The sequence below is a fragment of the Thunnus albacares genome, chromosome 9 (assembly GCF_914725855.1).
Source record: "Thunnus albacares chromosome 9, fThuAlb1.1, whole genome shotgun sequence".
Taxonomy (NCBI): domain Eukaryota; kingdom Metazoa; phylum Chordata; class Actinopteri; order Scombriformes; family Scombridae; genus Thunnus; species Thunnus albacares.
The window spans coordinates 18134589-18149336 of record NC_058114.1 but is presented as its reverse complement, the minus strand read 5'-3'; the positions used below and the strand labels follow the sequence as shown (position 1 = coordinate 18149336).

The 14748-nt window shown below is 39.1% G+C and overlaps 1 protein-coding gene across 2 annotated transcripts in view; it reads left to right on the top strand.

The window, feature by feature from the left end:
- The first annotated feature begins 5227 nt into the window (after positions 1-5227).
- Positions 5228-14748, top strand: part of pex5la (peroxisomal biogenesis factor 5-like a) — a 100197-nt gene continuing 90676 nt past the window's right edge. For both annotated transcript variants that reach the window (XM_044362105.1, XM_044362104.1), the window contains exon 1: positions 5228-5809. In XM_044362105.1, the coding sequence (XP_044218040.1) occupies positions 5789-5809 (21 nt within the window). In that variant the 5' untranslated portion in view covers positions 5228-5788. The remainder of the gene's footprint in view (positions 5810-14748) is intronic.

The following is a 14748-nucleotide window of genomic DNA, read 5'->3' as shown; positions in this document are numbered from 1 at the left end:
TGTCATTCTCATCCTCAGCTCTGTGTTTTGTTGGTTCATTGCTAATGACTTGGCCTCCAAACAGCAGATTAGGTGTTAGTGTGGTAGTTATACTGTGTGCAAAGTCAAAATAAATCACTTTTTTTTCCTGAGATGAGCTGATGGAGCATGCAGTTTTCAGGTGTTGCAGAGAGAAAAAAAGGAAAGATGTCACATAACCGCAGATAAAAGCACAAGAATCACAGATCATTTCTTTTTTGTTGACCACCTAGAAATACAGATTGTTCCTTTGAATATTCCTATGAATAGCAACATTACAGAGGTCTCTCCAGCTACACTCCATGAGTACAGAACAAACAAAAAACACTCATCTCCCCTAATAGGTTTGTTTGTGAGACCACAGATTTTCAGATTGCTGGGTGACACTGACTGAAGGCCAGATCTGTCTCAAGGCAAACAAAGCTTGATGATGACGTCATTGCGCTCTTCTGCACCACAATAGCAAACATACAATGCCCAGACTGACAAATAGCCAGGGACATAAGACAGCCATTTCCATTCAATCAGGAATTGAGGTACAGAATTGTGTTGACTGACACAGTCCGTGACCCGTCGCTGAGGGTTTTGCAACAACTGGCTGTGTGGAAATGACTTGTGGAGAAAAAAGACAGTAACAGAGTGAGCAGTTTGCTTCACTGAAAGAAATGTGTGACTGAGTTTATAGAAGACATCACTTTGAAAGTACAATTTTTATGTAGACAGTGCACTACATGTTATGTTGGGTGGTAATTGTGTGTTTTATGACATGAACAGTGTAGTAGCCACCTGGCAGCTAAGTCTTAGCTCAACTTGATATTTGATGTACCTTTCTGCCAAGAGATGCTACATGAGGTAAAATGGAGATTTCAATTTTTAATCAAACAATTTGTCAGGTGAATATTTGGCCTACGTCTGCTAATAATGGGCTTGCTAAATGTGCCAACTACATCTATTTTTGTCCTCTTAATAATTTTGGAATTCATTCATAATATTCAGGCAACTACTTCATTTGAAACACTGTAGGGGTCAATGTATTCTGGCATGTCTCTGAGATTTATTATATTTTTAGAATTAAATATCTGTCCTGACAGGCTATTTCAGTAATGGGCATTGCCACCTGTGATCTAGATTTGACTGCTGACAAGTAATGATTGAATCATGGTGTGGGGTGAGTACATGTGTCATGAATACAAAAAAAGCTTGTTGTGCTTCACACAATATGTTTTTATTTTGCACAAGTAAAAGCATTGCTGGTGATGATAATCAAAACAATTGTTTCATTTTATCATAAACTTATCATAATTATCATAAACACTCATCTGAAGTGGCAGTACTTGTGCCTCTTCAGTTGTGATTCTCTTGTCAAAGTAATTAAATTAAGCCTGAGTGTATTTATGCAAAACCAGTTCACACATACTGTAGTATTTGACAGATAGCAAGCTCCTCTGTAATGAACTGTGAAAAAGCTTAAAAATAAGTAGGATAACCATGTACTGATACATTAGTTTCTCTGGTTTAACCCCATCTACAGTCTTTTTTTTTTTAATTACTTTTATATGGGTAAATAATTCATTAGTCTGTGTGGCTTGTGAATAATGTCAAAAATTACCTTCAAGTGTGAAATTAGGTATAGAACAACAATTTCCTCACAAGGTTTTAATATAGTAACACTGTGTGCCGTAGACAAATTAGTTTTAACTATTTACATCAGTTTTTATTTCTTAGAAACACAGCAGCTGCTAAAAGTTTCCAAGCCACAGAAGGAGAAAATTTTAGGTTTTCAAGCCCAGAAAAATAGACATACTGTACTGTACCAATGTTGACATGCAACCAAGTGGCTGAAAATTGCAAAAGATGGTTGTGGTGAAAGTAAATGCAGTTTTGTTGATGATGGTTTGGTGCATGTTCTCATCCATTACATGAATTTCTGACTCACTATATCAGAATTTATATGCACATATATGTTCAGCTAATTCCAACTTGCTCTTTCACATCTTTAAATCTTTACTTTAAACAACTTGAGTTGTTGGGTCCATGTGGCATAATATTCACATGCACGCCAGCTATGACCAGTGACTTCAATTTTGATTCTTTTCACTCAATTACCTGCTCAGCATTTATAAAACTCAGTGGCTTACTCTGTCAGCTGGTACATTTCAGAAGCAGATAAAACATTTCAATTTGACAAAAATAATTTGACTGTCAGAGAACACAGGCCGTCTGGTCCCTTGTATGGAAAAGTAATTCCCCTCATCTTAACATTAATTATGTTCTCCTCGTGTCTGTCAACACAAGGACATTTGTGGCTGGGAAAGAGAGGAAAAAAACAGAACCACAGTCCCATGAAATCTAAAAATAGTCTCAGAGGCCAGCACATACACGTCCGTCATCTCACATCCAGTGAGCATGAATGTGTAATCATTATTCATTGATAAAACATGTGAGAGGGGAATGTGAAAAAATATGAGAATCTATTGATAGACAGTGTGGCAAATTTATGCCTATGTATTTCTGATGAAAAATCTATGCTGAAACATGGGGCCTAATAATGATGCTGATTTTCATGCCTGAGGGCTGGATTTGTTTTCATCTGGTGTGGCATGAAGGATATCACAACACTGTGGATGGAGACGATTGCTGTGTTTCTCAGATGTTGTGTTTGAATTGTTTCTGCATAAGAACAGAGTTGCAGTGTGTTAATTATCACTGCATGGCCATTTTTTTCCAGATCTACTGAGGTCTAAACACCAGTCAGATTGGAAAAAGGAAGAAAAGTTAAAGCTGCATTAAAGTACAGGTTCACAGTTTTTCAAGTCAGTCATCTTAAAACAATCGTCAGGTGCCCAACTGAGCATTGAAATAGGTTTTTCTTGCTGTAATTGTTCTTTTTGTTCATACTGACCATCCAAAAGCGCTTTTACAGTGATGGGAGACAAAATCCACAATCCTCATTTTGACCAAAAATGTATTCAGAAGTTTATTTGAAGATAATATGAAGCTTCAGTCATCTGAGTTAGTCAAATAAAGTGAAAATCTTGCACAATTACAGTTTTTATTCCATCTTTGTGTCTCAATGGACAGTGTTTTCCTGTTCAGCTGCTGTGGAACGATCATAACAAAAAGATGGAATTTGGCACTAAAAAAGACCAAATTGGAAGATGATTTGACTAATTTGGACAGCTGAAGCTTCATATTAGCTTCAAATACACTTTAAATACATTTTTGCACAGAAGGACTGTGGATTTTGTCTCCCATCACTTACATTGAAAATGCATTATGATGGGATCTTCTAATGGTTAATATGAACAGCAGGAATGATTACAGCAAGAAAAACATGTGTCAATGCTTATTTGGGAACCTGATGTTGTTTTAGGACAGACTTGAAAAATTGTGAACCTGTCCTTTCTGTAACAATTTCCTGCCCTCCTCCTCTAGGACTCCCTTATTAGTTCCTTCGCCTCTTGAAATGCAGCAGACATGAGAGTTTGCAGTTCACTGATGTCACATACTGTAACATGATTTCTGAGCAGTGACATTCATTGAATTTTTGAATAGTTACCCCTCGCAGCCATCTGGAGCCGCAAGTGTGAGAAGTTACCCGATGCAGCTTTAACTCACACACTTTGTCTCGTGGCACAACATCTGACTTCACTGAGTACAGTCGATACCGGTAGCCATCCAGATGGTGGTGCACTCTACGTCAGTACCTATGAGTTCCTAACACCTCGTGATCTTTTTGCTGCTCGGATACATCTAACATGAGCAGCTGGAGTTATTTACATGAAAAGAGTTTGTATGTGAAACGGTGAACTCGTGAAATCGTGCATTTTCTTTACTTAGAAGGGGCAAAAGAAGTGTGAATGGATGTCAGCACATTGTTATTTATAATACAGATGCAGCCCTGGATATAACATGTACTGTATAGTCTGAACAGCACATTATAACGTAATATGTGTCCCAAAGAGGAAATCTGCTGAGTATATTAACATATAATTGTTACTGTATGTCACATTGATAATAGCTTTTGTTGATTAAAATGTGCCCATCTATCCATCTTTGGGGGGGCTGTGGCTTATCCCAGTATGCAATTCATCTGGTCTGCATGTGTTTGGACTGTGGAGGGAAAATGGAGCACTAAAAGAAATCCACACAGACATGATGAGAACATACAAACATCAAGTGATTATTGGGTTTCAAACCCAGGATTTTCTTACAGTGAGAGACAAAATTATCATTTGGTCACATCAACATGTAATCAGTTGATTCTGGTGAGCAAAATTCATGCACAAAAAGTGTAAATCAAAAGTAGCCATCGTCTCATTTATCTTTTCTTTTCTAGACAAATATCCTTCTTACTGACTGGATTAACTGATATAACAGCACACCATGGAGTTGCACCATAAAACATCACCTTTACATGTCTCTCATCAAGACATTTCAAATGTTGTGTAAAACATTTACTTTTTATTATGTAATGAGTTTTCATCCAGGCTTACCGTCAGGCAGTGCAGGCAATATTGTATAAATATAGGATAATTTGTGGAAAAGAGGAAAGCCCTGATGAAGACCTACAGTGCTCGAAACATGTTGTTTGTTTTAATGATTTAGCCACTACGATAAAGGCTTTTTAATACTTCCTTCCTCGTCTGGACTGCCTTCTTGTTCAAAGCAGAGAGTAATTTGTGTTCTATGTCTCATACATAATTACATGGAAACTATATGACTTGGAGAGTTTTTGTTATATAATTGTTTCCTCCACTAATTGGACAACTGGGAACAACAGCTAATTTGTTAATCACATGCAGATATCACGCTCTTTCAGACATAATATGTGCTGTACACGGTTTGCTTTTAGCACTTAATTAGAAAATTTCACTGTAAATTGCATAATAATATGTAAGAAAGAAGTGAGAGATATTGTAAAAGTTAATTTGAATGGAAAACAAATATTTCAACTAGAAAATCTACAGAGATTGGCCAAAAATGTAAGTAAAAGTAAAGTGTATATAAAAAGAAGTTATATATTTAAGTGTATGTGTGTGTGATAAATCCAAAATAAATTTTGAATAAAAGCACATTTTGGACATTTTCTGTGTTTTTCTGAAAAAATTGTGTGAGTGTGAGTGAAATGTTCTTGTGTGCCTCCTTGTGGAGTACGGCAGCACTGGAGGAGGCACCAGAGGGCTGGGTCAGAGGGAGTAGTTGGCAAACAGGGAAGAGGAGCGCACTATAAGAAGAGAATGAACCCGGAGGAGCGTCAAAACATTTCAACCACAGCCGAGAGAGAGGAGGCGAGAGGGAGACAGAGGCGATGTGAGATGCAGGCAGAGAGGAAAACGGCAAAGCGATCAGGATGAAGACTTAAAAACGCGGAGATTTTTCTTTTTTTTTTTTACTACAAGGGCTGCAAGTCTGCTTTACATTACCCGAAGACGGTACTTGTGCAAAACCAGCATCAGCACACTGTGAGGAATCTGCGAGATAAAAAAAAAAAAAAAAGTGCGGTCCGACGTCGCACTCCTCTTGCGCCCGGCGCGCCTCGGTGTCTCAGCGCATCCTGGATGAGCGCAAAGTATCGGCTTCAGCACCTGAGGAGAGGACAGCTCCTCCGGACCTCCTGTCCAAAACCCCCCACCCCCTCCCCCACCAAAACAAACTCTTGCTGCAGCTTTTAATGTCAACACTTCCACTTCGACTCTCAGCCTGACAAGTCTGGAAGAAGTCTGAAGATCCGCTGACGGAGAGATCCGCGACTGACTGTGTGCTCAATATGTACCAGGGGCATTTACAGGTAAGAAGGCTCGTTTATTCTCTATGATTTAGTTGATGCTGTGATCAAGGCGCACTTATAAATGCAGCGTGTCAAGGGCATTTTCATACACAATGGATATTATCACGTTTAGTCCGAGGCAGGTAGAGATTGTCAGCTGACAACACAGACATGGTGTTAGGATGAAATATGTTCATTTTTAACCGCTTACTTAACTGCTCTGATCAGTTACAGCTGAATTGACAGACAGAAAAGCATTTTCCCTTCTGGCAAAATGGCTTAAATTGATGGAAAAGGGAGAACAATTAATTATCTATGCATGCACTCTACTTGGTCAGCTAAAATTATCTCTAATACTCACTGAGGAAACAGAGAGAGGGCTGGCGCACCTATTTTCACGTGCAGGTGCATGTCAGAGGTAAACAGGAGGCGAGCCTGTGATGTTTAAGCAGGGCAGCCTCGACACCGCGAACAACAACTCATTAGTTTCTTAACATGCGTGCTTATGCTCACGTGACGTCATGCAATTTGACGTCGATTTCCATATAGCAAATTGATACTGGCGACTAGACGCTTTTATGTTACATCACGGGTAAAGGCTGAACAACTCAGACACCAAGAAAAATGGGACAAAAGGCACAAAAATGTTCAAAACATGACAAAATGAGCAAACATAGTGATCATACCTCAGCTGGTTTTCCTTTTATAGATATCAGAGGACTGTGTAACTGCTACCTAAAGCTTTCAGCAGCATGTCTGATGTACAATATAATCATTGTCATTTGAATACAATGATCTCACAGTGCAAACAATAATCCCTCCAAAGTGGTTAATGATAGCGTCTTCTTGATTTTAGATGCGTGATTGAAATTAGTGCAGTTGGCTGACAGAGATACTTCAGCTCCCAGACAGTTGATTATGTAACAAAAGACGACTCCTGAGTCAGTACTCTGGAGCATTAAAGACCAAAATTTAATATTTCATGATGTATTACTCAGGCAGCAGTATTCATTGAAAATGCATGACAAGGCAGTCGGCAGTTCTTGTCTGGATTACCTCAGTTGAGTTTGTTAAGAGTCAGTGAAAAAGCCCAGGATAGTGAGTGATGGGACATATAATCAAAGATTAAACACATTCCCCTTTAATCACAGTTTTCCATGTTTCACTCCATGATGCTTCAATTATCTGAAATTTCTTTGTTTCTCATCATGTGCATGCAAGTCATTACACTGTGCTTTGTTTAGATCATGCCTGAAACCTGATACTGCTCTTTCTCAATCATCGCACTATATGGGGCTACTCCAGCAGCAAATGTCCAGTGAATGTAGATCAGATGCTCTATCTGTCGGTAATGGATCTTCTGCCATGACGCTTGCATAACTGATGCATTTATTTTGATGTTGACAACACTTTCTCCTAGAAGTCAAGTGTGTGTGTGTGCATATGAAATTAGAGCCACCTGAATTTGTCAGTGATACAGCCAGACTTTGGTCATGATGTATTGCTTGTGTGGGGAATGGGTGGGGTTTGCTTTATCATCATAGTGTAGTGGACAGTAAATTGTGTTGTAACGTGTCAACTACAGACAAATATGCAAAATGTGTAAAACTTCTGAGTGGTTTTTGTTCAACGTGGAAGTCTTTCAGGCTAAAATCAATCCTCAATTACACGTCCAAACTCTATTTCGTGATAATTTATAAAGGGCCGGTGTGAACGATTTAGCGGTATCTAGTGGTGAGATTGTAGATTGCAAGCAAATTAATACACTTCCCCTCACCTTCCCCTTCCAAGCAAGCAGGAGAACTTACAGTAAAACGCAAAAGACCCTCTTTAGAGCCAATATTTGGTTTGTCCATTCTGGGCTACTGTAGAAACATGATGATGCAACATGGTGGCCTCCGTGGAAGGGGACCCGCTCCCTTTGTAGATATAAAAGGCTCATTCTAAGGTTATGAATATTATATTTCATTTCTTCCAAGTCCGTTCTGCTAGATGCCACTAAATTCTACACACTGCACCTTTAAATTTCATCTTGATGTTTTTGCAAAGGTGGGACTTTAAATGAGGGTGCATGCTGTAAGAAAGATTCCTGAAATTTTCCATATCTTGCATTAATATCATTTAAGATACAGTATGTTGCTTTAAAATAGTGTAAAACATTACATGGATGTTGAGTGACCTCTGAACTGAGGCGTGAGGCTTAAATCAGTAGTCCTTTTTACCAGCCTGTTCAAGGCAGGAATGTTCATCGCCGTTCTGTATAAAAAATATGTTTGGTTCAATGTAAAACAGCAAAGCCAGCATAATAACGGGTCTTTTTTACAGCAGTATTGCAGGATCTCTGGGCTACTGAGAGTTGCAAGAGTTGTGTCTGTGCTCTGTAACAGGGAATTTTAAATGAAGCTCATACTGTGCACATTTCTTGATGTAACAGTGGTGCAGCATCAGTCAGAGCTATCAGATTTCCTTCCTCAAAGTAGATACACTTCTAAGTCCTTATTTATTACACGATTGTCAGTCAGCGAGAATTGTTAGCTTATGGTGTTGCAGCTCAGGAAGCAGTTGGCTGAGGGAACAAGATAAGGATGTCCTATCTTTCTGCCTTTTTTTTCTGGTATTTTTCTTTTTTTTCACCTTCTAATTCCTCCAGGATCTAGTACATCTATGTATAAGTGTGGGTTAATATGGCAGTATAATCCATGGAGCGTAAGGTGTTTCAGTAAACACAGTAGCATGTTTGCATAATTGCCGTGGGCCTGCACATGAAGATACAATATTGGGTGGATCAAATGTCTTGGCATGAGCTGGGTTTCATGAATGGAGGCCAAATATTGTCCTCATGGTTGGCTGGTGTAGATTCTGCTCTGCATGGGTAATATCAGAACTTGGCACAACCAGAGCTGCTTGGCAGAAATACAAGGCTGGACTTGTGTCTTCAATTTCTCCGATCATGCTTTTGGTCTTAAAAGTATCACAAACACATGTGAATAAAGGTACTGTAGTGCAGTAGTTACTAATTTGTGTTATGTATGTTAATGACAGTGTGTGTGTCGGTGTGTTTTGTGAGCAATGGATCACTGTACTGTATCAAATGTTGGAAAAGATTGATGCAGAAGAAGAAAAGCAATTTGGAGGTGTGGATGTCAGCCTCATTGCTCTTTCTGCAAAGGTGCAATCGAAGATGCTGTGAGGTGAGCTGATTCAGCACAGCTGCTCATCTTTATCAAACGAAAAGCTACAGTAGAAGAGCTTTTGTTTCAACCAATGTACTGTATATTCTTCCTTTGATGTATATAATAAGGAACACCTTGACCTTGACTTCATTTTTTTCAGATGGTACTTTCTCATAACATTTTGACATCTTAGATTTCAGTGTAATTGTGTGGTGGTTTTCCTACTTCAGTATTCATGTTTACAGTGAATCTAATTACAGGAGTGCTTGTACTGTGTGTATAAAAGACATCATGGCTTAATGGAAGAGATGCTCCAAGGCCTTTGGATATTTGCTCTGTTAAGCACAACATGATTACATAATTTGATTACCATATTCTAAGTCCCCGGGGGAAAATCTTGGATGGATGCTATCGTTCATCAGAAGTAGATCAAGTCTCTTAAGATCTCAGCCATTCACACCATCTTTTCATTAAGTGGTTTGGTTTGTCAGGTGAAAAATTATTTGTTTACGTATTATCGTCCAGCGCTCTGCAAGAGCATATAGGCTACTGATACAATATAAAAATCACTGAGTTGTTCAGAATCATCTTTCTCTATTTGTATTTCCTGTTTTCTGTTTCGGTGATATGGATATTTGTAGCATCACTTCGGTTTTTGGTTTCTTATCATTGCAGCTAAGACATGTCAAAAACTTTCTCAACTGGCACAAAAGTCCAGATAAATTCCTGTTACTGATGTTTTGCCTGTTAAAATGCAGCTAATTAACATAATCAGGTGTGTTGAATGAAATGCAAAACAACATGTTACAAGTCCTAATGATGTTAAATCTTCCAATCAATGCTAAAAGCAAAATTAAGTGATGTTGTATAGAGGAAACCCTCTTGACCAACGCCCACAGTAAAAACAGAGTGGAGAAATCAATCAAAACAGTCAGTTGGCACACAGGGTGACAGGGTGTCACAACACCAGCAGGAGTCTATGCAAGTACGCGCCTCACACTCCAGTACAAGAATTCATCAGTCATAGTTGCACAGTTTATCAGGCCGTCATTCACGGATGTTGACCTCTGCTTAAAGACGACTAAAGCTCCTCCTTTATTCAAGAGGCTTTCATTGAAGCTTCTCCCACGCCCATGGTGGTCAGGTTCAGGCATGACAAAGGGGTCCTGGAAGAGTTTTCCACAGAGAGCGTTTTAAAGTCTCCTTGATTTAATGAACCACGGTCTTGATTAAAAGCGATTTAATAGGCCTGCCTATTTCAGGAGCCTGGATAATGAGTGAAATCAGGTGGTATCCGGCTGGAACAAAAGGCTCCACAGACAGTACTGCTCTCCTTGTTGGAGATGGTGGCAGGGCAGGAAACTAAATGTCTTCACCTACAGGAGGGAATATAGTGGGATTTAAAGCTTATGAATCACTGTATTTAGTAGTATTTAAGGAAACTGAGTGAAATAAGCACGTAGTACATTACAACACAAACAAGGGAGAGAAATACATTTCCACACCAAAAGATAATTACAAGGAGGGGACATGATTAGAAACAGGCCTTAGCTTAACAGTGAAGGGATTAGGGTTGGTAGATAAATATTTTTGTCCTCAGCTGTGACAAATTGGGTTTATTTCCAAAGATATGTCAAAAAGTAATAAACTGAAGAGGAATTCTCTTTTGCTGCCTTCTTACTCAGCCAGGAAGAAAACCTTACTTTAAAGCTGCTCTATCAATATTTTTTATATCAACCATGGATCAAATTACTTAGTGTGACAGGAGTCGCATGTAGTCATGAACCCACAGAGAATTATCACCTGCCTCTGCAGGTTCCCTCAGCATTTTAGCCTCTTTTTAGCTCATTGTTTCAGTTTTCTGGCTTGCAAATTTATTGTTTTGATTCAGTCTTGTTAGCATCATTTGCAGCTGTTTTCAACAGCACCGAAGGGCAGAAAGACAAAGTTAGCAACTAGCTGGTGAACAGTCAAGCAGTTGAAACAGCTAAAAGAGCCAAATATTTCCCTTGGAGTTGGTGGAGGCCAAAAACAGAGCAAAAAGGAGAATGACATGTTTGCCAGGTGGCCCGAAACTCAACTGCTGAATGTGTAAACAGGAAACTGTTACATTGCTACTGCTAACAAGGTGATAATACGCTGCATGTCAGCTTGTTTCTGCTGCCATCTTTTTACTGACTTTTGTTTGGTTAATTGCACAGCTACTTCCAGCTCAGATGACTTTCAGAGTCTCATCTTCTATGTATTTCTGTCCCTCCTCACAAACGAAGAAACAAATGTTAAAAGACAGTTTTTTGAAGAGACCAGATAAACAACCTAAAGGATTTGCTTTGTGTGAACGTGCTTAGCAAGGTGGCTAGCATCCAGTTCTCAGTCACTGGTGACAGTAGGGGGGCATTATGGGAATCTCTCCTTCTCCCTGGTTGGGTAGTTAAGGCTCTATAGAGGCTCTGAGCAGCTTGTGGAGCTCGTAAAGCGGACTAGAGGGATTCAGGCATACATCAGCAGCAGTTGTCCTATAAGCTGATTGAGGAGGAAAGGGTTCTTCTTGCCCACAGAGCATATGAATTCAGTTATTTGCATGCTGTACAAAAAAAAATGTGAACATCAGGGACAGATGTGGGTGTGAATGATGTAAGGAGATATGAGAGATCAGATGAAGGGAGTGAAAAGAGGAGAGAAAGGCATACGATGCTATCATTAGGTTTCTAATCTGTCACCCAACATCATTATTTCCCAGCACTACATGGGTCTTCATGGGTTTCTGTCAGTGCTACAGACCAGTCATCTGTCAAAGTTTGTCAGTAGGAGTGTACAAGTGTACAGGTTTGTGTGTGATACTTGGTGTCATTAACTCTTCCCTGTTTGAGGATATGATCTGTAGTTAATATCTTGATTTAACTCCTGAGCTGTGATGGGATTGGAATGATGAGATTGTGTTTCCTGAGTATTCATAAACCCAAAATCTGACCATTTTTTACCCAAAGTGAAGCATTTAATTGTTTTTCAGCTAAATCTGAGTTCTGTCTATCTAATCCTAACAATTTAAGGAAATGTGCTGTAATTTTGCCTTTATTATATATCACCCTAAAATGTAAATGCAAATTTATAACCTTTCACTAGTTATTGTCTGATCACTCAGTCATGCTAAAGGTTACCACAACTCGATTGAATCATTTTACATGATAGAGCAGCTCCATCCTGTTATTGATGAATATTGTTCGAGTCAGATTATAGATTTTCTCTGCTGCCATTCATCAATTCGACTGACAAACAGAACAGAACACCACATTTGCTATTGTAAACAATAGGAAATAGATTGTAGGTTTATTAGTGTTTGATAAATGACTGTTGTACACTCATAATTTAAATATGCTCATGATTGCATATTCTTCAGTTAGAGACAGACTTAATGAAATATCCATGGGATAGCCTTTAATGGCGAGATGTTAAATGCTGGGAACTTAATGTCGAGAGGGAGTTGTGTGAATATTTAAATATTATTGAGGCATCAAAAGAATAGAATAAAAACAGACCACTAATACTACAACCACAGCAACTAACAACCAAGTTCACACCTCTGGCACAACACTGCTGGTGATCGTGTTAATTGGCTTAAGCATGAGGCAGCGGAGAAAAGGATAAGACTTTGATATAAACAAACACAAGTATACACACAATACAATACAACGATACAAACACACACAAGTATATTTAACAATATATGACTTACACCAAACAGAACACCTACACAAGGCCACAACATAATGCATTTTTCATTTCATGCAAGCTTTATTTTTCAGTAGAAACTTTTATATCCAATTATTTTCAGAGAAGGCCCCACGTTTTCAAATACTACATATCTCATTAATTTTCAACCTGCAACATGATAAATCACCATTCTATCAAAAAATGTCACACAGAGAGCTCCTTTTAATTTTCTATTTACAGCAGGGTTTGTAGGATTTTATATATTTAATCATTTAAATGAGAAACTGGCTTTTATGTATGATGTGAAAATGTGACCACTGGTCTTATGAAACCCTATAGATCAGAATTTGTTAACATTTTACAAAGTGACTTTTCTCTGTTTTCATTAATATCTAATAAGGTGACATTTTAGAGGTGCAGAACCTTTACCAGGTACCAGAGATGGATTGTGGTGCACATGCGCAGCTCCTTGCTACTAGACAGATGCCTGCTTGAAAGATAAATAATGCCATCAGACTTGTTTTGCACAATTTATGCTCAAAAAGACAAATGACGTCAACTTTGGTCGAAGAATCAGCAGCATTTGTGAATATGTGTTGTCTACAGCATGGCAGAATAGCGGTTCATGAGGCTTGCACAACATTATGAGTCTCAGACTGAATGTCATGGGACTACCTCGGCCTGAACTGCAGACTCACACACACACGCACACACCAAATGTCAACACAGTGTAGCGAGCTCTCTCAAACAAGGAGCCTGTATCTGAGAAGGGATGTAATCAACGTGAAGAATCCAAATTTGGAGCTTCACAGCTCTACATCATTCTCTCTGTTGGTAGATTTCCTCTGGGTTTCTTTTTGCTCAAAGTCTGTTAACACAGCAGCCCTCGCAGCCGCACATGGAGAGTCCCCTGAGCTACTGTACAAAGCCACATATTTCCTCCCACAAAAGTAGGACAAGCCCCAACATCTTTGTTACTGGGAGCAGAGGGTTGTGCAGGAGAATGGGCAGCCCATCCATCTCCCTCGCCCAACCATTCATAACAGTCATTCTCCAACTGGGAATTAATTTGCTCCAGAAACCAGGCGTCTCACTGCTTGAGTGGAGACAGCATGTGGTCCTCCGGGGAGATATGAGTTATCATGGATGAAAGCTGTTGATAAACAAATGTGCACTTCATCATGGTAGATGTGAACAGGGTTTTCACCTACATACTTAAAGGGACAACCTGCTGTTTGAAACAATATGTGCCAAATCACAATTTCCTAGACCCCAAGGTGTTGAATTGCTTGTTTTGGCCAACCAGCAATCCAAAACTAACTCCAAAACAAAAAGATATTGAATTTACAATTATACAATGATGACCAAAACTCACATTTAAAGGTCCAGTGTATAAGATTTAGTGGCATCTAGCAGTGAGGTTGCAGATTGCAACCAACTGAACACCCACCCAACTGCACCTTCCAATTCCAAGTGTGTAGGAGAACCTGCAGTGGCCGTGAAAGTCATAAAAAAAAACATGACAGGCCCTCTCTAGAGCCAGTGTTTGGTTTGTCCGTTCTGGGCTACTGTAGAAACATGGCTGTGCAACATGGCGGCCTTCGTGGAAGGGGACCCACACAATTCTTATTTTCAGATGATTATACACTAATCAAAACATACTTATGAATATTATATTCCATTTTTGACAAGTCTGTTCCGATAGATGCCACTAAATTCTACACACTGCAGCTTTAAGGAGGCACATCCAGTACATTTTTAGCATTTTCAGCCATGTTAGCAGCTCTAGGGATGGCAATCTGTCAGTCCAATACTTCAGTCAAGTCTGAAATATCTCAACAAGTTTCAGATTGTCATGGTCCCCAGAGGATGAATCCTAGTGACTTTTCATCTAGCGTCATATTTTCAGTCTGTTCAATACTTCATCCCATCAACCTCAGCGGTACTACTGTAGCTAATTAGAAAATGTTAGCAGACTAACACACTTAACTAAGATGGTGAAAACTGTGAACATTATACTGTACTTGCTAGACATCAGTATGTTAGCATTGTCATTTTCTCACACAGCCAATAGCA